General features: G+C 38.4%; 1 protein-coding gene across 9 annotated transcripts in view; it reads left to right on the top strand.

Annotated features, from left to right (window-relative positions):
• Nucleotides 1-337: 337 nt before the first annotated feature.
• pikfyve (phosphoinositide kinase, FYVE finger containing) overlaps nt 338-24996 on the top strand; it is a 30408-nt gene continuing 5749 nt past the window's right edge. Inside the window, exons 1-32 of one of the 9 annotated variants that reach the window (XM_067444022.1) lie at nt 338-475; nt 3790-3980; nt 7585-7632; nt 7871-8029; nt 9440-9549; nt 9720-9891; nt 11366-11573; nt 13412-13438; nt 13593-13676; nt 13771-13909; nt 14024-14181; nt 14368-14479; nt 16826-16973; nt 17061-17279; nt 18321-18383; nt 18822-18951; nt 19290-19470; nt 19549-19623; nt 19702-19809; nt 19940-20080; nt 20220-20346; nt 20888-22119; nt 22654-22754; nt 22854-22925; nt 23129-23300; nt 23406-23584; nt 23699-23812; nt 23894-24002; nt 24108-24262; nt 24344-24440; nt 24715-24769; nt 24852-24983. In XM_067444022.1, coding sequence (XP_067300123.1) covers nt 3800-3980; nt 7585-7632; nt 7871-8029; nt 9440-9549; nt 9720-9891; nt 11366-11573; nt 13412-13438; nt 13593-13676; nt 13771-13909; nt 14024-14181; nt 14368-14479; nt 16826-16973; nt 17061-17279; nt 18321-18383; nt 18822-18951; nt 19290-19470; nt 19549-19623; nt 19702-19809; nt 19940-20080; nt 20220-20346; nt 20888-22119; nt 22654-22754; nt 22854-22925; nt 23129-23300; nt 23406-23584; nt 23699-23812; nt 23894-24002; nt 24108-24262; nt 24344-24440; nt 24715-24769; nt 24852-24983 — 5008 coding nt within the window. In that variant the 5' untranslated portion in view covers nt 338-475; nt 3790-3799. Of the gene's footprint in view, nt 476-2095; nt 2253-3789; nt 3981-7584; nt 7633-7870; nt 8030-9439; nt 9550-9719; nt 9892-11365; nt 11574-13411; nt 13439-13592; nt 13677-13770; nt 13910-14023; nt 14182-14367; nt 14480-16825; nt 16974-17060; nt 17280-18320; nt 18384-18821; nt 18952-19289; nt 19471-19548; nt 19624-19701; nt 19810-19939; nt 20081-20219; nt 20347-20887; nt 22120-22653; nt 22755-22853; nt 22926-23128; nt 23301-23405; nt 23585-23698; nt 23813-23893; nt 24003-24107; nt 24263-24343; nt 24441-24714; nt 24770-24851; nt 24984-24996 lie in introns of those variants that run through there. The other 8 variants (XM_067444017.1, XM_067444015.1, XM_067444020.1 and 5 more) reach the window with 8 other exon arrangements.

The raw sequence follows: 24996 nt of genomic DNA on the forward strand, positions 1-24996 counted from the left end.
AATTCACTTGATGGTGTATAGGCTACTGAGTTACTCCACTTAATATTTTTAAATGAGTTTCCTTGGCTTTAGGAGCCACTGGAAAGCTGGTGTATTCACAATTTTTCTTTTACCAAAGCTTGCAAATACTTCCACAAACATTCATTAAATGAAGAACTGACCAGACATCTCCAAGCCGATCAAGAATACAAAGGTAATCACGACTTCAGAAGTGTTGAAGAACTTTTTCTATGGCTTTGGGCAGTACCCTGAAACGTATCGTTGTTTTTATTCGATTGGCTACGCCTGACTACGATCACGAGAAGCGCTATCATAACACTAATCGAACTCTCTGTAATCGACTGAGAGGGTCTGATCAAGTCGCCGAACATCACAAGGGTGGAATTAACTGAATATGTCTTTTGATAAATGCATTAAGGATTAATGACATCTCTAAACAGCTGATATTGACATGGTGTAAAAAGAGACGGCACAGGTACGTCTAACATTTATTTTATGCCATGATAATACATGTATGCGGTTATTAGTTTACCAGCCAGCTAGCTTTGCTAACTTTACCGGGGCCTTTGATGGATGAAACAGGAAATTAGTTCTTGTCAGAGATAACCGTGTGTGTTAAATATATGATGTATATGTTATTTAAAATGACCGCGAGCAAAGTTGAATGTGTTTTAAGCAAGCCTAGCAGATTAAATGAATGAAATAGCATCTAACGTTACAGCATCACATCTTAAATGTGACATCTCAGTATTCATCTGTATTTCATCTCAGTATTCCTCTGTATTATTAGCTCTGTAGCATTATATGAACCGTGTGTTCGCTTATGTGCATTTTGAAATAACGTTACACTAAACCTATGTATAGTTTTTCTCATCCACTTCGCACATGATCTGTTTTGAGTTTGCTTAATAACGCTATGGTTTGTAATAGTAATGCAAATGTAGTTGTTATGCTTTGCAACAGCTGTAAAATTAGCTTAACGTGTAACGTTACATGATAAAAGTATAATAAACGCCACGGAATGCGAATGTAATTGTTCTACTATGGCGAAGGGTGCTTCACGCTTACCTGATAAAGCGTGAAAGGAAGACGTCACCAGAGCAATAGAAAAACGACTCTGGTTGGCTCTAATTGTCAGGTGAGCAGTTAGTTCATTGGACGCTGGTACAGTTAACGTTAGTATTGGCCTTCGCCACAGTATAATTTTCAGGGAATCACATGACATATTAAAGGGATCCCATGGTGTTGAGACTTGTATGGCTTAATATAACATAAATGATGTCTCTTACTGAATTATGTGGTAGAAAACCCATGAAAGATCTACGTTATTTTAAAAATCGATTTTATATTTGGACCATGGGCGGCGCCATTTTGTTTGCGGTCTAGGTTGATGACGTAGTATGGTTGAACTCCTCAATCAGCTGGCGTTACCCGTAGCTATTTTTACCGCAACGCAACTCGAAAATTGTTTCAGAGTTAAACAAAACCAATGAATTGCTTTGTAATTGTACTTAAAACACACTCAAACATACATGTGCACACAAACTCACCTACACAAGTCACAAACAGATCGGCGGGCGCGCACACGACAGGCTCTGTTTCAATCGAGATGTTGGGCTGCTCAGTCTCCACGACAGGGGCTGAATCTGAAATCGACCCCTATACCCTTAAATAGGGCATTATTTGAAGGGACGGCCATTTGTAGTGTTTTCCGACACCATAGTGGACATGTTCGAGTGCAGTCATTCAGTCTCACGTTCCACCGCAATAACGAGTGTACAGCCGATGTACACACAACAGCTGTCCGACTTCACGCACCCAAACATACATGTGCACACAAACTCTCTCTCTCACACAGACTCACACACACCACAACAGATCGGCGCGAACACACACACACCCCAACAGATCGGCGCGAACACACACACACCCCAACAGATCGGCGCGAACACACACACACACACACACACACACACACACACACACACACACACACACACACGCACGCAGTGCGTGCGCGAATACATAACCCTCAATCTATTCCCTGTGTTGATATCCTAGATAGACTGTTGATAGTAGATTAACTGTAATGCCTAATGTGACCAGCAGAGGGAAATATCTAGGTAGGACGATGGGATAAAGTAACGTGAGGAAGAGAGGCAGGATGTTTTGGTGATGATGCATGGGATTGAGACAGAGCAGTCTGTCAGGTGTCGTGTGCGCGCCCGCCGATCTGTTTGTGACTTGTGTAGGTGAGTTTGTGTGCACATGTATGTTTGAGTGTGTTTTAAGTACAATTACAAAGCAATTCATTGGTTTTGTTTAACTCTGAAACAATTTTCGAGTTGCGTTGTGGTAAAAATAGCTACGGGTAACGCCAGCTGATTGAGGAGTTCAACCATACTACGTCATCAACCTAGAACGCAAACAAAATGGCCCATGGTCCAAATATAAAATCGATTTTTAAAATAACGTAGATCTTTCATGGGTTTTCTACCACATAATTCAGTAAGAGACATCATTTATGTTATATTAAGCCATACAAGTCTCAACACCATGGGATCCCTTTAAAACTCATGCGTCGTCGCTCATCGTTTTCCGACCTTTTTGAGCCATTACTCTAATAATCTATACACATCACTTGTTCACATACAGTTACTCTAAAGTGCCTCTCCTTGTTTTGAAATTAGTACATTAGTAGCTGTAGTGATTGGCTATTAACGTACTTTCTCACTGACATGCCTACAGAGAAATAATTTAAAAACCCTTATTTACTGGGTGTTTGAACTGATAACTCATTGTGCAGAAGGTCTATTGTTTATAAGGTCAACTTCTCTTCCATATTTCCTTGTGATTTTTCTTACGTTTTGTTCTGCAGTCAGCAATCATGTGTACTCTCACATGTCCTTATTTATAATGTTTTAGCGAGGTTAACATTATATAGTTCACATGACTGACTTCCCCATAAACTTGAGCTTCAACCTAGAGTTGTGTTGATATCAGAGAAGTTTTGTTTACGGTGCAGTGCAATGCAAGACAAGACATCAAAAGCATGAAACAGCAGTGTTTTATCAAACCTGCACCTCTTCAGGAAAATGTAATTTATTTCTGTGGGTTTATATAAAGGTCCAGTGTGTAGTATTTATGAGGGTCTATTGACAGAAATGCAATAATAGACATAACTATGTTTTCAAGTGAAGTATAAAGACCTTAGATTATTATTTTTGCAACAAGTTCAGGATGCTTATATACCTGGGTTGTCACACAAGACAAAAATGAATATAATTAGTGTTGTCATAATTTTAAATGTAGTAAATGGTTAAACATTTATTTGTCTTACATGGACCTGTTGATATAAAAATTGTCTTTAGATAAAAAATAAATAAAAAGCCAGATCTCAAAATTATCCTATGGTGTGGCTGTGCCTGTCTCAAGCAACTTTCATAAATTAAAACAAAAAGCAAACAAATGTAAATAATATTCAGGTATAATTTTACACATGTTTATTTTATCAAATTACAATCTTTTTTTCCCATCCATATATTTCTAAAAGTGTAGGAACGTCATACATTTTGTCCCCGAAAAACATCTCAGTCAAGATAAAGTGAAAGAAATGACAAATTTAGTGACCCCTTATATTTCCAAACATCATACTTCACACTGCTTACTTAACAATATGCATTTTTTTTTTGCATTTTGACTGCTTGTTTTTTAACTACCCACCTGTTTAAAAAGTGTTTGTAATAAAGCTTCAGTACTTAAATCCTTTGACATTTCTCTTTACTGCAGGGGCAGTGACATGGCTGCCGAAGACAAGACTTCCTCCTTGTCCTCTGTGATGGACTGGAGCTCTGAGCCGCCACTCTCGCCCACCAGTCCCTCCCATCTAACGCACTTCAAACCCCTGACCCCTGAGCAGGAAGAGCCGCCTCTGCGCTCTGCTTACAGCTCTTTTGTCAGCCTGTTCCGATTCAACAAAGGTGAAACAGAATTATTTCACGCCATTATGCTGTAATCAACATCTGTGCTCTGCATTTCTTTTTTTTAAGTCTTCAGATCATTAATTTGGTTTCAAGGGTTCACAGTTTGTTTTCTGTCATCAAACTCTGATTCATGGATATCTCCCTTCATTGCATAGCTTTATGTAATTATATGAATGTAGACATTTGGTACTGTACCCACCAAACCTTTACTGGAATGTTTGTAATCATTTTAGTAACTTTTGATTTCAAGTTCAAGGTTATATAGTAGTCATTCTGCTTTAGAGCTCTCAAAATAATTAAAGGGGTGGTAAAACGCATTCTTTCGAAGGCTTGATTGTGTTTTCAGGGTGCACTGTAACATGTGTTCATGCTTCGTTTTTTAAAAATCACATTATTTTGCATACATTTTACCTTTATTATACACTGCTCTGTCTCTCCTTGTAAAAAACGGTCTGATAGTTTCCGGGTTCTATGAAGCCGGTTCCTCAAAAATACGCATTGGGCACAGATTGGTTAGCTGGCACAGCTGTGTTGTGATTCGCTAACCGCCTAGCACACTCCACTGCCCTTTGCTTTAAACTTTGAGCATTGTAACTTTGCAGATGTCGTTTATGCTCAAACAGCAATATGACACACTAGCTAAAGCTAGAAAAGTGAAACCGTGTTTTACAACCCCTTTAATTGGTTTGAGTAGAGCCTACTCAAATTAAACAAATTAACTTTATTAGAGTATTTAGAACTTTCTTTTTCTTTTTAGTTAAATAATAATAATAATAATTTATTTTAATTTAGAATAATTTACATTTAACCGATGCTGGGCTGAGATTTCTATTTCCCAGCATGCTTTGCCATGACACTCAAAATGAAGTGTTATGTTTATTGTGCAAGATTAACATTAAGTTGGAGATTTAGTAGTGATTCATGTTTTTCATGAAGAGTTTCTGTTATTTTGTTTTTTATGTAGGGTTACCATCTTGGTGACAAGTGGAGCATGAGCTTAGTATATGTTAAAGGTCCCATTTTTCATTTGCTTTTGAAGCTTTGATTGTGTTTACAGTGTGCAATATAACATGAGTTCATGTTTCGCGTGTAAAAAAACACAGTATTTTCACACAATTTTCTTATCTGTACAGCGCTGTTTCCTCTGTCCTAAAAACGGCCTGATGATTTCCTTGTTCTATGAAGTCCCTCCTTCAGAAATACGTAACGAGTTCTGATTGTGCCAGCGATTTGTGTTGTGATTCGACAGCAGCTTAGTGCACGTTGCCCGGAAAGGTCCCGCCTCTTACCATAACGGGGAGATGCACACGCTCAATGTGTGCTCTTCTCCACGTGGGAGAGCAACAAGACCACGCCCCCTTTTTTGTGCATTCTTGTGGGTGGAGGGTTAGTCAACAAACGGTTCTAGTGACGTCATTCCTGCAGGAAGTGTAGGGATGTACTCCAAACCGGCCGTTCGCTGTAGCCTTTGAAAGGGAACTTTTAAATAAAATATCTCGCTTGGCATTGAACTTTGAGCTTTATAATTTTACAGGTATTATTTATCCTCTAACAGCAACATTACACACACTAACTAAAGTTTGAAAGATGGGATTGCGAAGAACAGGACCTTTAAAGGGATATTTCACTGCTGGAAAGATGAATGTGTATTTAAATTGGGTCATTTATGTGGTAGAAATGTAAAATATTTTTAAAAGTTGGTGCCTTCTAGAGAAAAGCCAGAAAATGTATTTTTGGCTCATGTAGATGAAAGACAACAACTCCCAGAATACACTTGTTTCGCTGACCTACGAGGCCACTCCCAAGCCACGCCTTCTGGTTATATCACTTGTCCACCGCGAGACCATCGTTTTCATTTTTATAGTAATAAAATAATTTCGTTTAGTGAGAGAACAGACACTACAATTAAAACCTGAACATCTCTGCTTAATACAGTGTGAGCTGAATGAGAGTCTCAGCACAGACCAGCAGTAGGAGTCTGATCATTCATAAGGAGTTCATTCTTCACGAGAACGAAGAGCCGACAGTCAAGATGATCGCAGAAGATTTGGTTTCAAAGCGAAATGTAAAATTCGCTTTGAGGGAGTTTGTCATTGTACCGTTTTGTTTTTGTGTTTTTCATTAAGAATAATAGGCTAACGAATCCACAATTCAAGCAACCCAAAGCCCCTGCGGGTGATACCGGTTTAATTGGTGCTGTCACATGTCGATTAACCAGAGGGAAAAGTTCCTCACTGTCATGTCCCTGTTCTCCACAGAGCAAGTTAGCTTAGCTTCAAAAATAAAACGATAGCTGACACTACTTGTACATTCTGTGAGTGAAATCTCACCCCCTATGGGTGGGTTGAAAACATGCAGAGCTAGCTCCTATTACTGGCTGCAATCTCTAGCCTCTGGCCAAAAAATCCTCAGATTATGCTAAATTACGATTTTTGATTCATCTGAGGGTTTTTTCCAGACACAAAATACAGAAATCTCTCATCTCACTCAGAGAGACTTGAGGGAGGGAGGGAGGGAGGGAAGCACGGTCATTTGAATATACTACTTCATTTCTACTGATAAAAAACGTAATACTAATCAGTGAAGTAACCCTTTAAATGTATTATATTGTTATCCTCATTCTATGCTAATGCTACCAAAGCAGTGTGTAACCAATGAGTAAGGTGGCATTTATTGAGTTAAAGCTAGTCAAGTTTCCACTAATACATTTTTTTGATTATATACATTATATTTTAAGATAAATTTAGGAATTAGCTTACTCAAATATTTCAACTTAAACTTTACATTTCTTAACTTAACACATTTTTGCCAACGTATTCGGGTTTAAAGTGTGTACAGGATTCTCCTCTGCTAAAAAATCCAGAATAGCAGAGCAGGGAATTGTATTAAAGAGTCATGTGATGGTGCTTGATATGTGCGAAGAACAGAGCGCATTCCACTCGACTATTTCTTTTACTCATGTTGTTGTTTTTTGTCCCTATGTATTGTATCAACAGGTTATTCCTGCTGGAAGTATTGCAGTACAAGACTGAAAAGGGAATCATTAAAATGAAGTTATAAAAGCATAGGAGTTTTACTCCAAACTGTTTATATGGCTGACAGGAATTGATGACTAAATAAATAATGATGAATGAATAAATGATGAATAAATGCTCTCTATTAAAGAATTAGTACACCCTAACTTGAGAGGTAAAAATCTTATTGTAAGAAGATGGTGTTCTCTAAAGGACACTTTAGAGAAGTCAAACTCTATACTGTATGTGTACTTAATTACAAAAAAAGAAAATCGAACAGGTTTAGCATCTATAATTATGGAATACACAGATTCTCTTATTCTCTGTTATAATGAAGTTGCATTTGTGTTGGACATTGTTATTTAATGATTATTTTTAGGTTATATATTTGATCATCAAGTCAGTGGAGCTGAAGAAAACTCTGAAGTACAAGAGAGAAGTTTCAGGAAGTCAAATAACATTTCTTTAAATATTAGTCTTGATTTGCAGTTAATCAATGTGATTATCTGTAAAAAAATAAATAAAAAAAATCAATAAATATATTTATATATTTATAGACTCTAACCTTTCCCTTTCATCCCTTTTAGAAAAAACAGGTGCAAACATTGCACCAGCAAAAAAGCTTGCTAAGTTTGGTAAGTCTAGCTTTTGTACAGAAATAAAAGTATAGAAAGTAATAAGGTAAATAAAAGTATTGAATTAATACATTGGGGGAAAAATTTGGGATAAGAAGATTAAAAGAAGAAATGTCAACACAATGCAAATTCTTTCTTGAAATCATACAATCACCACAAAATTTCAAACTAAATCCACTGTTTCCACCTAAATCTTCTATCTTTTGACCAAGCTTTTGTGTTGGTTTCAATTGTTCAGAGGAAGGACGGCCTCCTTCGGTGGCGGAGAAAAGTCAATCAGCTTCATCATCACCGCAGGGGCCACGGCGCAACTGGTCAAGTCCCTCTCATTCCATACATGGCTCCGAAACCCACAGAAAACATTCAGAACTTTTTAGAAGAACGTCCACTGCTTCAGGTATAAAAACACAGCTTTACATATACTTGTACCTATTTGCCTTTTAACTCGCCCACAATTATCATCCAGGTTTTAGAATGTTTTTACATTTCATCTTTTGATTTTGAGGTGAAATACGACCTGAACAGCTAAAATCATTTGTTCCTCCGTAGTCCGTAGACAAACCATTGTTCTGAACTAGAGTTAGAAAAATCAACCCTATCAGTGGTCTCTTTGATTGATGACTAGTCACTGGAGGCTGGCTCTTATAGGGTTTATCATTGAAGATAACAGTTGATTCAAAGGCTAGACTCTGCTCTCATTTGATCCATACCACTCTCAGGAGGGCCACTGGACATATAATGTAAGTGAAAATTCCGGCAGCTGTTGAGGAAATTCATGTTTCAATCAAGTTTGTCTAAGCCTGTAAAACTACTTCCTGGAGTAATGACAATCATTTGAGTGTGTAAATGAGTAGTGTTAACCATCACTTCTTATTTGGAAGCTTCAAACAAGATGATTTTAGGAGTGTTGATTGCATTTTACAACGATAAACGTATTGCATGTGCAGAAATATTTTAGGCTAAAGTTGTGTGTATGTTCCTTTCTGTTCACAGTGGAGTGGGAAGGTGAGGATTCTTTATTTTATTTCATATGTGTGAAGTCAGTTTTATAAATCCCTGAGATGATTAACTGCTTGAATTCATCAGCTCTGAGTTGGATTATATGTGTATACTGCAAAAAAAATCTTTATCAGCACTTTTTGTTTGTTTTAGAGATGAAAATTAATAAGATAAATGTCCTTGAGAAACAAATAAACTAAGGCTTGTTTTCAGAGAATATATCTTTATTTAGGTGTTTTTTTTGTTGTTTTTTTATCACTGGCTTTATAAAAAAAATACCAAAATAGATAGACTACTGGCCAGTTAAGTCAAAGTAAACTTTTTATCTGAAAGCAAGTCTTAGAATCTTATCTTACTCTCAAGTAAATGTATCTTGTTTTAAAGATATTTAGATATGTTCACTGGAAACTGATACAAAAATACTGATTAAGAAAATAGTTTTTGCAGTTTATCGTTTTGAATTAACTAGTTTGTTGCATGTGGAAGGGTGTGCCAAACAAACTGCCTGAAGTTCTTGCTCGACTCCTTTGGTGCAGTGAACTGAACATTTAGATGCTGTTCTAAGTAATTTTATATGCTTCTATTCATTCATAGTCTAGTTATTAGCTAAAGAATACACCCTGGCCTATGCTGGCTGACATGAGCAATCATTGATGGGATCAAGAGCGCTGGTGGATATTTCACTGCAAGCTTTGGTTTTGAATGAGCATGTGTGCCATGTATTTTCGTCTGCATATTGTACGTTGGAGTTGGTTTTACATCTTTATTTGTACATTACTGGTGCTTCTGTGTTTCTTTGCATTTATAGAGGGTCGACGGAAATCAGAAGCCCCTCTAGGCGGCCACGACCCGCGAACAGCTGTCCAGCTACGCACAGCCCTCAAGAGACTCAAGGAGATCATGGAGGGGAAAAGTCAGGTATTGATTTCCAGTGAATTAGTTGGGGAAATTTCTATACCGATGATTCAAAGCTTAAAGACAAAAGAGGCAACGGTTCAGCTGTGAATGGAATCCACTACAGATTACAACAGTGGTGTATTTTGTTGTTGTTGGATGTAAGAGAAGTGAATTGTGTCTTTGTGTTCCAGGACAGTGATCTGAAACAGTACTGGATGCCGGACAGTCAGTGTAAAGAGTGCTACGACTGCAATGAGAAATTCACAACCTTCCGACGGCGTCACCATTGTCGACTCTGTGGCCAAATCTTCTGCAGCCGATGCTGCAACCAGGAAATTCCTGGCAAGTTCATGGGCTACACGGGTGAGTGTTGTTGGGGTGTCTGCTTTGGGGAGCGAGGGTCTCGTTCTGAGCGCTGGTTTGTGGACGTAGCCTCTTTAAAGAGGCTTTCGACAAGGAGACAAGCAGCTATGTCAGAATAAGAGTAAGAACACCTCTAGCATGCTGTGTGTGTTTGCAGTGGGTTTCGGCCTTTGATTTAAATGAGCTGTAGTGTGACTTTTGAACTTTGACTTCATCAACTTGACCAACTAGTGTGATTCTGAAAAAGGTAAGAATTTGTACTATGACCTTTTAGGAAGGATCAGTACTTAATTAAAAAGCCTCATTATTTTTCAAGTTATTTTTTCTCATATAACTTAATGTTGGAAACTCACCTAAACAATTCAGATCATGACATTCAGTCAGACTGAATTCTCTGAGAAACAGTTACCCTGTTTTGGACCCCAAAATAGACAGTTGTCAGAATACAGTAGTCTAGAGGTATACAAATGCAGCTATGTCAGAATAAGAGTAAGAACACCTCTAGCACTCTGAGTAACAAGGGAGTCATTCTAGTAGGTCCATGGAAAATGTAACCAAATAAGTAATATTCAAATGTAAATATTTAAACAATTATTATATAAACATGCAATATTGTTGACGAAAAAAAGACGAGGCTAAAATGTAGTTTAAAAACGTGTGTCATGACTCACAAGCCACTTGTGCTGTTTGCGATTTTTTTTTTTTTTGCTGAATAACTGCACTTGTGTGAGCTACTGAAATGAGCCTTGCTGCCAATCATATTATTATTCAATATATTACTCAATACTAGTACTTAATATTATTATTCATAACCCTTTTAAAACAGCCCATTTCATTGTAGGGTTGTAAATGAACCTGTAAAGCCATATCTGGAGAATTTTTGCCCTTAAATAAGCCACATACCCTCTATTTAGATATCAGAGGACAATTTAAAATATTGTCATTAACTCATTCTAGGGCCCCTTAAAAATGACATTTTATGTAACAATTTACTCATTTTTATAGCATTCTATTCTTTCTGGTGACAGCCAAATCTGTCCTGTTTTTGGAAAAAAAATCGCTTTTTGTTATTTATTTATTTAGTTTTATTATAGTCTTATATTCATATCTTGAATTAGCTTTTATTTTATACTTTTAACTTTCTTGTAAACATTTTGTCGTTTCATTATGTCCTTTTGTCATTTTTATTATTTTTTCCCCTTCTAAATATTACTCTTTAGGTTTGATTTATTATTATTTATTTATTTACAGGTAATAATTTTAGTTCCTCAACTTAAATTTATTTCATTTTATTGCCAGGCAACATTTCTAATTTACCTTTTAGTTTACGTCTTTCAACTAATATTTATATTTTGTTTTATTTAAGCTTTATTTCAATGAGCAGAAATGTTTATAATACTTTTCGTTTTAGCTTTAGCGATAATAATCTTGGTTGGTTGTCAAACTTCTTGTCTCTTTTGGCTTCATACTGCAGGTGATTTACGGGCATGTACGTACTGTCGTAAGATCGCATTGAGCTACGCTCACTCAGCTGACTCGAGCTCCATCGGAGAAGATCTCAGCGCCCTGTCAGACTCAACTTGCTCCGTGTGTGTGCTAGAGCCCACCGAACCACGCACACCTGTGGGGGGCCGCAAATCCAGCCGGAACATCTTCCTGGAAGAGGACTTGGCCTGGCAAAGGTGAAACTACATAAAAGAGGCGGGGCATAAGGACATATCATAATCTATTCCACTGTTCTTGCTCACTTTACCTTATCCCGCTATGGTGTTTCTCTGCTCTGTTTTAACACTGCTTTCTTACCATAATCATTTATAACACTGTTTATCTCTTCCACATGAGGATAGTAGGAGGATTGGCCCTCCTAGGTCCATCTAGTCGAGTATCTCCCTCATAATTTGTGATTCATTTAAAGCATAGAAGCAAATGGGTAGTTAACAAATAGCATGGGATGTGAAAAGAAAAGTGAACCTTAATATGTTTCTTTTAATTGTATCTCCATTAAAAATAGTTTGCTGTTGAAATCATTTTAAATGGAATAAAGCATGTTGCTTGATAAAGCTCATGAATCCTGTCAAGAAAGAACATGTTTGGGGTTATGTTTCACATTAAAAAAGAGAATAATACATTATGTTGTCGTTAAAGAAAATAGAGCCTTTGTTTAAGACTCTTAAGATATTTTGCAAGATAATTATGTTTATTAATTATGTTATAATAATAATAATCATATAATCTTTTAATCATATTTATTAAGCAAGGAGCCAATTCTCATTACTGAGACGTAATAAACAATGATAGATTCATTAACTGATTAAGTATTTATACTGGTAATATTATTTAATATTTATGATTGAGTTGATTTTAAAAAAAAAGAGAGAAAACCATAGAAAATAACTGGAATTACAACAAACAAAAAAAAGTTAACTATTTAATGCGTAATTGTCATGAAAGTAATGCACAAAAAAAAGAACAATGCAAAAAACCTAACTGTCCTAAAAGCTTAAAGGGTTACTTCAGCGATTAGCATATGGCTTTGTATCAGTAGAAACCCTGGAGTATATTCAAATGATTGTGCTTTCCCCCCTCATATCCCCCTGAGATAAGAGATTTATTGCATTTTAGTTCTGGAAAAATTCCTCCCATGACCCAAATATCGTCAATTTGCGCAATCTGAGGAATTGTTGACCAGGGGTAAAGACTACAGCCAGCAGAGGGAGCCATTTCCGCATGTTTTTAACCTCATGCGTTTACTGAGGCTCTCATCACAAGCTCATCCATGACTGTCAATATATATGACTCCTGCAGCGTTTTGAGATGTGAGACTCCCTCAGCGGCTAAATCACATATTGAACAGACACTTTCAGTTTTTAATTGTAGTGTCTGTTCTCTAACTGAACTGATTTTATGAAAATGAACGCGGTCGCGGTGGGAAAGTGATCAGTGATTCAGTAATCTTGTAGCTGTGGCTTTGGGAGTGGCCTCACAGGGCAGTGACGCATTCTGGGAATTGTTGTCTTTCATCCCCATGAGACAAAAATACGTTTTCTGTCTTTTCTCAGTCTAGAAAGCACTAAATTAAAAAATAATTTCACATTTCTACTACATTAATGACCCAGTTTAAATACGGATTCAGCTTCCTAGCGCTGAAGTACTCCTTTAATTCTCTTTATCCAAAATTTGTGAAATATGAACTAAACATGTTTTGTGGGATTCTTGTCATTAGCTTCTTTAAATAATTTGGACTGGCAGACATTCTTTAGACAGTTCTGAGTAAAGACTCTCTTCTTGCTGTTTTTTCCTACTGTAGTCAATATTTACTCTTTTATGATCCATGCCATATTACTCCTAGAAAGCTTTTTGATCTGATGGCACATCATACCCCCAGTCACAGGACTATTACGATGCAAATGAACTTCAACCCTCTCTGCTTGCCTATATTCAATCAGCTTGCTCCTACTGTTCCATGTGTTGTGAGTCTATCTCAATGCACATTTTTTCTCCTTTCTCTTTCCATGCATAGAAAAAATTCCATTGGGATGAGGAAGAAGTGAGTTTTAGTGTTACTTTTGTTTTGCATGACCTCCTAGAGAAGACATGCTGCTGCTCTTGAGTGTGACTGACATTTATTAACATTTGACTATTTCAAATGGAAATGATTAAGCTGTTGCTGATGTTTTTGTGTATGTGTATGATCACTCTAGTCATCAGGAATCTCAGAACAGTAGTCTCAGTTCCAGACTTACAGCAGTACAAGAGGATATGGGCAAGTCACCAGCCAGGAAGAGGTGATTATGCTGTATTTTGGTCAAAGATTCTTCACTCAATGCTTATGTTTACAGAGTATAAATACAATGTTATCCATTTACTGCTTGTGTTAAGGTCAGCTAGTGTGACCAACCTGTCTTTGGACCGCTCCGTCTCAACCATAGTTCCTGCCTACGAGAGTTCAGTTAGTCCACAGAACAGCCGAACCCTATCCAAGACTGACCACAATGAAGAGGAGCGAAAGATCCTTCTGGTACGAACTGTCATACAGATTGCTCCTCAACTTTTCTTAACTTACTTGTCCTTTTATAGTGGTGTGTTATAGTATGTTGGTATATAATAATTATAATAGCTGATTATCTTGTAGGATTCTTCTCAACTTAAAGATCTATGGAAGAAGATTTGCCACAACAGTACAGGGATGGAGTTCCAGGACCATCGGTACTGGCTGCGTACTTACCCCAACTGCATTGTCGGTAAAGAGTTGGTCAACTGGCTTTTACGAAACGGCACTATTTCAACTAGGTAAGAACCAATCAAAATGGTTTTGACAAGCTTTTTTTGTTCATTACTTCTTCAAGTGTGGTCAGACGAAATGGTGATTTAACCTATAAAAGGGTTTTGTTTTCTTTGCGTTCTTCTGAGCTTTACATTAATAAACAGTAAAATAACAGTGTTAATGTTGTTTAACTTTCAATTAATCTCACATAGGGCTCAGGCCATAGCTATTGGGCAGGCTTTGGTAGATGGCCGCTGGCTTGACTGTGTAACCCATCATGATCAGATTTTCCGTGATGAGTACGCCCTCTATCGCCCTCTCCAGGTGAGTAACAGAATAAATATATGCCAGTTATATTAAAGGCACAATTTGTAAGACTTTTGCATTAAAGGGGGGGTGAAACACTCAGTTTCAGTCGATCTCATGTCAATCTTGAGTACCTATAGAGTAGTATTGCATCCTTCATATCTCCGAAAAGTCTTTAGTTTTATTATATTTATAAAAGAAATATGGGCTGTACCGAGTCTTTCTGGAAAAAAACGAGCGCCTGGAGGCGTATCAAGTGGGCGGAGCTAAAGAATGACAAGCGCGCAAAGCGATGACGTCCTCAAGCGTGGAGAAACTCATGGCTATCACAGATAATGATCCAGAATCATTCGGAGGCAGAAATAAATTGAACAGGAGAAATGGCAACATCAGGACGTCTGTCTCTGTGGTATGTACTGTATTTAGTGGCCTGTCAACATTTGTGTGTCTTTACTCGGAGTTTATGAGGACATGATTCAGTTTATGGACTATTGTATGTGATTAAACCTTAGCAGTAGCAAGCAAAACGGATTTGCACGTCAGATTAGTGTACATAGAACAACAATAGAGTCCGTTAGCGCATTTGAATGACGAAGCACGCGATCGTGTCGTTTACTGATGTTTACTCGCGCGACGAGCCAACAGCAGAGACATTTGAAGCAGTTTTACTCACCGGCTGCTTCCAAAGCAGGACCGAACCTTTATCGCTGGGACCGCTCCGTCAAAAACACACTTCTTTGGTATGATTTGGTGAAGTCCTTACAGCAGTGAACGGTGGAGATCCACTTTTGCGTCGCGACTGAAGCGATGTTGTGAAGCTTCCCGTCATTTCTGCGTTCAAATCGGGTCAAATGCAGCGCTGCCTTCCCGGAATGCTGTGCTGAAGCGTTGAAGTCACCCATAGGAATAAAGTGGAGCGCGGCGCCTGGATAGACTGGATCTGCACCTGAGTGTTTATGGGCGTGCATTTCCTCTCTCGCTCTAGTCACGCACGCGCACCCTACCGGAAGAAGAGCCCATGCGGCCCATACAAGGACCTTCCGATCTATTAACGTCAAGTCGACCCATACTCGAAAAAAACTCGCCGAAACTTGTGAGAAACCGGAAGGAGTATTTTTAACACAGAAATACTCCATCAAACGTCCAACATTAGTTTTTGAAACTTTGTCTATGTTTAGGATGGGAATCCAAGTCTTTAACAGTGTAAAAAGCTCAGTATGCATGAAACAGCATTTCACCCCCCCTTTAAAATATCCAAAAAACACCAGCACAGTGTTATAGATTTTGTTTAATTGTATACTTTCATCATATCTATAATTTGAATTTAAGTGATCAAATAAACTGTAACTGTAACATTGTTGGAAGGAGACAGGATTCAATTTAATTTGAATTGTATTAGACTGAAAGATAATGCGTATTTTTAATCATCTTCAATCATTTAGTCAGATGCATTTACATTGTGACTGTCCCTCAATGCAATCAATTCTATCTGTATCTGTAAAGGTGGATGTATGGCCCATAGAAACTGATTGGTGTGAAGAAACAGAATTGCTCAGAATAGATTGCAGGGCAGATTGTTCACCTGTAGGATGTATTAACAGTTTTCTGTTTTATGTAGCCCTTTTGTCTTCATGTATAAAGGTCTGTCCCACAGACAGAACTTGCGGGTAAGATTATTTGAAGGCTGACACGCTAACATTGCTGACGAAGAACTGTGCTACACTAGAACCTTCTATAAATTATTTTCCCCACAAGAACTCTGGTCTTGACCAGAGTCTTGAACACTTTGCTTTGTCTTGAACGCTTAATTATTTTATGTATTAGAGAAATCGGATACATTGGTGAACCTCCCAAATAACCGCTTGGACAAATACAGAGAAATCTAACAAGACATAAACAACATAACAAAAGGAGTGACAGCGGCCAATTTTGTCATATAAATTTATTAAAAATGCAACGTAAAATGCTCCAGGCCTGGTCCTCTCTCGCTCTTCACTGCCATCATTCCTTCTTATATATTTCCGGGGCTCCTCCATTGGAATGGAGACTGGTCTTGCCCTGCTCACAGGCTCTCGGCCCCACCCTGCTTTATACCACAGTAATGTTAATAAACTGGAATACATTAGCTCATCCAATGATCTTGATTTCTGCCTTGAGTTCCGTTGGATTGCTTTCCATCAGCTGTGGAAGTGGAGCTCCCACGACTCCACACTTATTCACAGCATCATCAAGCTTCGCCTTTGTTATTGTTTTGAATAACCGACCCGATTTGGATTGTTAATTGTAATGAGCTCTATAAAAATAAAATGGAATCCATTAATTTTTTTCTTTTGTCATATTAGTAATGTGTTTGTTGACTTTCAGAGCACAGAGTTCTCAGAAACCCCCTCTCCAGACAGTGACAGTGTGAATTCTCTGGAAGGACACTCTGAACCGTCATGGTTTAAAGACATCAAGTTTGACGACAGTGACACCGAGCAGCTAGCAGATGAAAATGACTATGTCACACCAAGTAAGTTTCCCATGACTGCTGATATCCTATAGCAGTCAGGACGTCTTTCCCTTACCAATATTCTGGCCCTCTCTCACATTTTTCCAGACTCGGCCAGCCCCAGTAAAAGAACATCCGTCAGCAGTTTCCATTCTGCGGTGGACAGTGACTCAGCCGCCTCCATCAATCTAAACATGGAGCAGGACAATGTCAATTTCCACATCAAGAAGCAGGCCAAGTACCCTCATGTGCCTCCTTACCCAGCCGAGCAAAAAAGTATGGAGCCCTATGACCCGTTCACCCCAGAAACCGACATCCATGCACCAAGTGAGGAGAGGCGGAGAGGCCCATTGGCCATCCTGGTTTGCCTCTGTCTGCTTCAAAAGCAGTACTAACTCACTGGCTTTGTTCTAAACCCTAGTGAACTGTCTCACTATATACTGTCTACATAGGCAGCTACCTCGTAAGGCTACAACCTAATGGCATAGAAACCTCATTGATGACTTGTTAAAGGCGCAGCAGTTTAATATTCAGGGTCAAAAAAACTAAATTATTGTTCAAAATCTTACTAACAAACACTTTAAAAATGAACAAAAATGTTTTATAATAAATAAAAAAACTGAAATTAGAAATAAAATAGATGACATGACATTGTATTTTGTATGACATTGATTTTATTTATTATAATATGTTTATATTTATTTTAATACATTATTTAAAAATAGTTTATTGTGTAATAAATGCTATCTCTGATTTTTTTTTATCCACAGAGATCTCCAAAATGCTTTCTGGGATTCTTAAAAAGAATACATGTGCCACTGCCTTAGACTTAAGCTAAAATGAGGCATCTTATGAGACTGCATGGTAATGGTGATTAAAAAATGAAATGGTGATGATACCTGAAAATCCTATCTAGGTTGGCAGTTCACTAAGGTTTGGAACAGAGCCAATGTCTTGCTGATCTGAGACCCACCATTCAATACTAGCCCAACCCTCCAAAATATAATTAACATTTGAAGTAACAGCCCTAACTATGGCATACAGTCCTGCATGACTGATTTATTCCTACCCAGCCTCACATGATTGCCCTTCCCAGTCAAACATTTACTATTAATGCATTTCCAGTTTGTCATACTACCTCAAAAGCATGGCTTGGTGCTACATCATGCGTGCCTCACAGTTACAAAACAGTAACACTGACTTCCACTTCCTCAAAGAGACTTGTTGAAACTAATTCATTGTCATGTACTAGACTGAGGCATTGCCGTATGGCGACATTTACTCTGTTAAATCTATATAATCCAATGTGTCTTCCGATGTCCACTCATGACTGTCTTGTCTCACATGTACTCTCTCTCTCTACATCAGTGGAAGTCCTGCTTTCTGAAGATGGAGGTCAGCATATATCCATTAGTGATGCCTTCATTAAAGGTAATTGTTTCTCGCATCCTTTATTTCAGTTTGTTGCAATACTTCCATTTAAAAGTTTAGAATCACTAAGACATGTTTTTGAAAGCTTGAAATTTAATTTAAACCTAAAGATGGTAAATGCCAATAAAAGAGTATTATGAATAGATTAATCAAAGAGCTGTTGGGGGAATCATAATGTTCCATCATAAGGACACCTATGGGAAGTGCAACAGAAAGCATGGAATGAAACTTCCTAATTATCTTCTTAAAATTACTGCTTAAAGGCATAGACTCTGCAGTCTGCTCAGCTGTCAGTTTGAAGAAAAAGTAATTTGTACTTATCTCTGTACTGCATTTTTACCAATTTAATGCATCCTTGATGAGTAAAAATATCAGTTTCTTGCCAAAACAGTGTAGTAACTATTGTCTTACCTATGCTGATGGGTTTTTCCTCCGTAGAGTCTTTGTTTAACCGGAGGGTTGAGGAGAAAGCTAAAGAAATGCTTTTCACTCCTCTCGGCTGGCATCACAGCTCCTTGGACCAGCTCCGGGAAGAGAATGGGGAAAAGAAAGCGATGGAGCGTTTACTGTAAGTCTCCTGAAAATTGCTATTTTAATGCATAAGATGTCATTTTTAGGTCGGTAACTTATATTCATGAACAATTAGGAGCAATATACTTTAAAAAGAAAGTGTGGTTGAACAATTCCATTATGACATAAATGCATGTATATGAATGAAATGCTAGATTCACTGCTGTACTTTTATCAGCATGTAAAGTACTATACTAATAATAAATACTAATATAGATGAAATTACTATTAGTAAATACTAAATATAAACAAGTGTCTAATGTATGGTCACACAAGCATCACATGTAAATGAGTTCAGGGACTTTTGGAAACACATGATTAATGGTTCCTCTTCAGGTCTGCTAATCACAGCCACATGATGGCGCTGCTGCAGCAGCTGCTGTACAGCGAATCGCTGTCTCTCTCCTGGCGTGACATCATCGTACCTGTGGTGAGGCAGGTGGTGCAGACGGTGCGACCGGATGTGCGCAGCTGTGATGACGACATGGATATCCGTCAGTTCGTCCACATCAAAAAAGTGAGGGACGCAAGTGGATGCAAAATCAATGAATCTAGATTTACTAGATACATTTGTCTAATTCTGGATATTTTGTAGATTCCAGGGGGAAAGAAATTTGACTCTGCTGTAGTGAATGGCTTTGTTTGCACAAAGAATATTGCACACAAAAAGGTTTGTATTGATTCAACATTATGCCACAGAGGAGGTCATATGATATTTGCACTAACAGTGCTGGGACTTTCTCAACAGATGAACCCTTACATCAAAAACCCCAAGATCCTTCTCCTCAAATGCTCCATTGAGTATCTGTACAGAGAAGAGACCAAGTTCACCTGCATTGACCCAATTGTGTTGCAGGTAACGTACGACCACTAACCTCACCTAAATGATCTCTGTGAATGTGATTTCAAGACTTTGTATCTCCAGACAATATGCTAAAAACACAAGAATCTGAAAAATACTTTAATTTACTATTTGCTTTTTACAGGAGCATGAGTTTCTGAAGAACTATGTTCAGAGGATTGCTGATGTCCGACCAAACCTGGTGTTGGTGGAGAAGACTGTTTCTCGTATTGCTCAGGACATGCTACTGGAGCATGGCATTAGCCTTGTGATTAATGTCAAACCTGTGAGTAACCATCTTTAAGGCACTGTCTGAACATTATTTACACATTGACCATTAATAATGCCGTAATTATGGGTTGTGAAGAGTTATTTTGGTCAGGTTTGGGGATGTTTCACGTAATAACTCTCTTTAATCGCCACAGCAAGTCCTGGACCGTGTAAGTCGAATGACTCAGGGAGATTTAGTCATTTCAATGGATCAGCTTCTTACGAAACCTCGTCTGGGTACCTGCCACAAGTTTTACCTGCATTCCTTCCAGCTGCCAAATAGTGAGTTATTATCTCTATTTATAATGTATGACACTCTTTCCCTCGATTTAACAGACAAGGCTTAAGTCTATTCCCAGACTAAAATGCATGTTTAAGCTACTTGCACTCACATATCTTAAAATATATCAGTGCCATTGTGTAGTCTCAAGATGCAATGTTTTTTAAGGCACGTTTATAAAAGCTATTTATATAGGTTTAACTCGCTTCTCATTTTATTAAATGGTAACCATATAAGCTATATATTTATCAGTACCTGTTCCTTTGATATCCTCTAACAATCACCAAAAGCTAATCTCTAAAAACACAAGAAAGTATTCTTTAACTAACCTGAAAGTGAATATCCATTTTTCATGCTGTACATTATAATGTTAAGATGCTTGCTTTAATTCACTTAAGGACAGTTGTGATGTTACTTTTCTAAGTGATCAGACCTAGGATTTGCACCAAATTAGTTTTATTCATATTTTTCAGGTCTAGCATTTTTAAATTGTTTTAATATTAAAAAAGCTTTTTTAAATTCACTTGATCCTTCTGTTTACAGATGAATTGAAGTCCCTGATGTTTTTTGAGGGCTGTCCTCCTCAGCTGGGCTGCACTATTAAGCTCCGCGGTGCCTCAGAGTATGAACTGGCCCGTGTGAAAGAAATCATTATTTTTATGGTGTGTGTGGCATACCACTCACAGCTAGAGATCTCTTTCCTCATGGATGAGTTTGCAATGCCTCCCAGCCTTGCTGAGAGTTCTTCATTCCCGTGTCTGCTGGAAAGCACCACTTTAAAGGAAGAGGACGAGACTGGTGGGAGCCAAGAAAATGATGGGTCCATGCTGGGGGATGACAATCTCACACTTCTTCCAGAAGCAGACTTTGAGCCAGGACTTCAGGAGGTTATCAAACTCCACAGTAGAGAGTCTTCCATCTCTGAATCTTTTTATAAAGATGGAGAAAGCCCCAGAATAGACAAAAATGGATCAGTTGCTTCCTTCTCTGGAGGAGATGATGACATTATAAAGACCTCCACACCCCTTTCCTCCTTTTCCAAACTTCCCCAGCCGGTGTCACCCCCTTTCCTGAATTCAGACCTGAGAGAGATGTCAAAGGAATTGAACAAGGGGCCAGGTGAGGAGGAGAAGAACAAAGAGCTAGAGGAGACTCTCGTTCATCGGGACAGCACAAGCTCTGAGACCTCCCTTCCCCCAGCCCGGCTCTTCAGGGATCCCTTACAGGATGACACAGACCTGTTTGTGACCGAGCATGTAGATTCCTCAGATGACCGCCTCAAGTCCATCTCAGCTTTATTTAAACAGGAGCTAAAAGATATTATCCTGTGCATTTCACCTTTTATTACCTTTCGGGAGCCGTTTTTGCTCACAGCGGCTGGACTGCGTTGTCCTAGCCGGGATTATTTTCCAGAACAGGTTTACCTCTCACCTCTATTAAATAAGGACTCGAAAGAGCTGGATGGACGCCGCAAGAGGCAGCTGCTGAAAGAGTCTGGCCCAAGTTCTGCCAGCCTGACTAATGGTATTGTGCCGCACCAACGGACCATCCAGATTTTGCCCTGTCACAAACTCATGAGTGCCCGTATAGCAGAGCAGCTAGGCTGCAGTCAGAATCTGGCACGCATGCTGGCTGACTACCGAGCCCAGGGAGGACGCATTCGGCAAAGAGAAGGAATGCAATTCCGCGAGGCCCCGCCCACAAAGGCGCCAGTAAAGGCAGATAGTGAAGAAGATAAAGGGGCAGGACAAAGTGAAATGACATGGGCTACTAAGGTGGGGGTCTATTACTTTATTCCACATTCTGAAAAGTGTAAAGCGCTTTCCATGATTAGGGCCTTAAACTCTTCAAACTTGAAACTATTGTTTTTGGTCAGTGAAAGGAGGTGCTTAATCTTAGGAAAAAGTCAGGGTCAAAGTAAATATTATATAAGCTATATATTTTTTTTATTTTATTTTATGAGGTTTGCTGTGTTTGTAACTTGTTTCTGAAAGTTTTAATGCAGTGTAGAATCCTGATTTATGATAATTTTTTATACTTATTTGCATTGACATGGATTGCAAATAACAAAGTTGGAAATGTAACTAAAATTAAACAGCTACTCATTAGGGGGCAGCTAGGTATCCATTATATATTGTGGACAAATATTTGTTTTCTGAGATATTTCATAATTATTTACAAATAAATTATTACTTTTTGTAGTGAGGGAAAATCATTCTTTAACATCATTGCATGCTAAATGTGTGGCTAAAATTTGTTAATAATTCAAAATAATTTTTGCTACAATGAATTGTTTTTAATTGTTTCAGCTGGACTGTTTAAATCCAATCAACCATCAGAGGCTCTGTGTGCTGTTCAGTAGCTCATCAGCTCAATCTAATAATGCACCAAACCCCTGTGTTAGTCCATGGTAAATCAAGATTTATTAACATTAACAAGACGGAATGATGTTTCTGACTCTATTCTGAATATGTCTATGTTTTTTAATGTATCTGCTATGTATTTACAGGATTGTAACAATGGAGTTTTATGGCAAGAATGACTTGACTCTTGGTGTATTTCTGGAGAGATACTGTTTTAGGTAATGTATTAATCCACTCTCTTATTTTTGTTTGTTTCCCTTTTTCAGGAAAATGTGTTTGTCACTCCTATGGTTGTCACTCAATACAGAAGTTCTGATGCTACAGCAAACAAAAATTATTAACACTCACCTTTTTATAAATGTGTCATTTATATTTTAATAAATCTTTGATATTTTTTTATATATATATGGGTGCAATTCAGACCCTCTTACCAGTGCCCCAGCATGTACTGTGAGACCCCCATGGTGCACCACATCCGGCGCTTTGTGCACGGTAGCGGCTGTGTCCAGATTGTTCTGAAAGAGCTGGACTCGCCTGTACCCGGATATCAGCACACGATCCTCAACTACTCTTGGTGCCGTATCTGTAAACAGGTAACAGGGGATCCTTTGAATAAAATAAAATAAATGAACAGACTTAAAGTAAGCTGTTTTGTGCTATAGTATGATTCGTGCAAATTTTTACCCGTTTTATTTCAGGTGACTCCCGTGGTCCCGTTGTCTAATGACTCCTGGTCCATGTCCTTCGCCAAGTATCTAGAGCTCCGTTTCTATGGTCACCAGTACACCCGTCGGGCCAACGCCGAGCCTTGTGGCCATTCCATCCATAAAGATTATCACCAGTACTTCTCCTATAACCAGATGGTGGCTTCCTTCAGGTGTGCTTCTTCACAGTGTAGATCTCATATATTTGAATATGCAGAATGACTACCTGAGTACATTTTTATGAACTTTGTAATCCAAGCGTGTTTCTACACTTCCGTCAACTGTAGCTACATCTCAGTGAGGCTTCTAGAGATATGTCTGCCTCCTCCAAAGATCATCATCAGGAACCAGGGGCCCTCTAAAGCTACCTTGCAGCAGGATCTCAAAGACTTTACCCAGAAGTAAGATTCCCTACTGGGTATCTGTCACCCAGCCTCATTAAACTGCTAAATCAGCTAAATTAATTGTTTCTCCATTTGTAGGGTGGCTCAGGTGTACCTGGCCATAGATGACCGGCTCACTTCTTTAAAAACTGACACTTTCAGCAAGACCAGAGAGGAAAAAATGGAGGACATGTTTGCACAGAAAGATGTAATTTCTTTTCATTTGACTTTACTCATGAAAACTCATCACTTTACTTTATCCAAAGTATTGACCGATGTCAAATTATTTTAAATGAATATTCTTCTGTCTTAGATGGAGGAATCCGAGCTCCGCGGTTGGATAGAGAAGCTACAAGTGCGTCTGCAGACCAGTGCGATGGACTCGCCACAACAACTACAAGCTTTTATGGAGTCAGTGGTGGTCAAAAAGCAGGGCTTGTGTGAGACCTTGCAGTCTTGGAATAACAGGTGAGGACTGCAGTCATACAGCCATAGAGACTAAATATCTGCCATCAGAAAAAACAGAACTGTTTTTTCTCTTGTCTTTAGACTTCAGGACTTGTTCCAGCAGGAAAAAGGCAGAAAGCGTCTATCTGTTCCTCCCAGTCCTGGCAGACACAGACAAGCCACATCAGATGACAGCAAGGTCAATCATTTATTTAGCAAATAATGTATTAATAACCAGGTAGTTTGTTATTATTTTTAATGTAGCATGTTAAAGCCCTCACTGAGACGTTAAAAAAAAGAAATACAGATTTTTTTTTTAGATAAATCCATTACACGATTAGTCAATTATTGGACCACTAGTTGCCCTCCCTGGTTCATCTGTACTGGGTGGATCTAGGGCTGGTAACCAAAAGAAGGAAAAAAAGCATCTACTTCATACTTTTGGTAATTTATTTGTTGTTTTTGATTCATAGACTAGTGCTTTGGAGTCCTCTCCTCGTAACTCATCCCAAATAGATGGAGAAAAAGGTGAGTTAATTAGTCCTTTATTCATCTAAAAAGAGTTCATCTTGATTGTTGCACACACTCAACTCACAGCCTTTTCCCACAGAGGACCGTCATCTCAACACATTTCCATCAAGTTCATCATTACTACAGTTACCGTCTCCAACTGAACAGGCTACAGATGTCATTACGAGCGGACCATCTTTTCCTGATCAGGACTCTGTCAGCATCCCAGAGGGTAAACTTACTTT

The sequence above is a fragment of the Pseudorasbora parva genome, chromosome 5 (assembly GCF_024679245.1).
Source record: "Pseudorasbora parva isolate DD20220531a chromosome 5, ASM2467924v1, whole genome shotgun sequence".
NCBI lineage: Eukaryota > Metazoa > Chordata > Actinopteri > Cypriniformes > Gobionidae > Pseudorasbora > Pseudorasbora parva.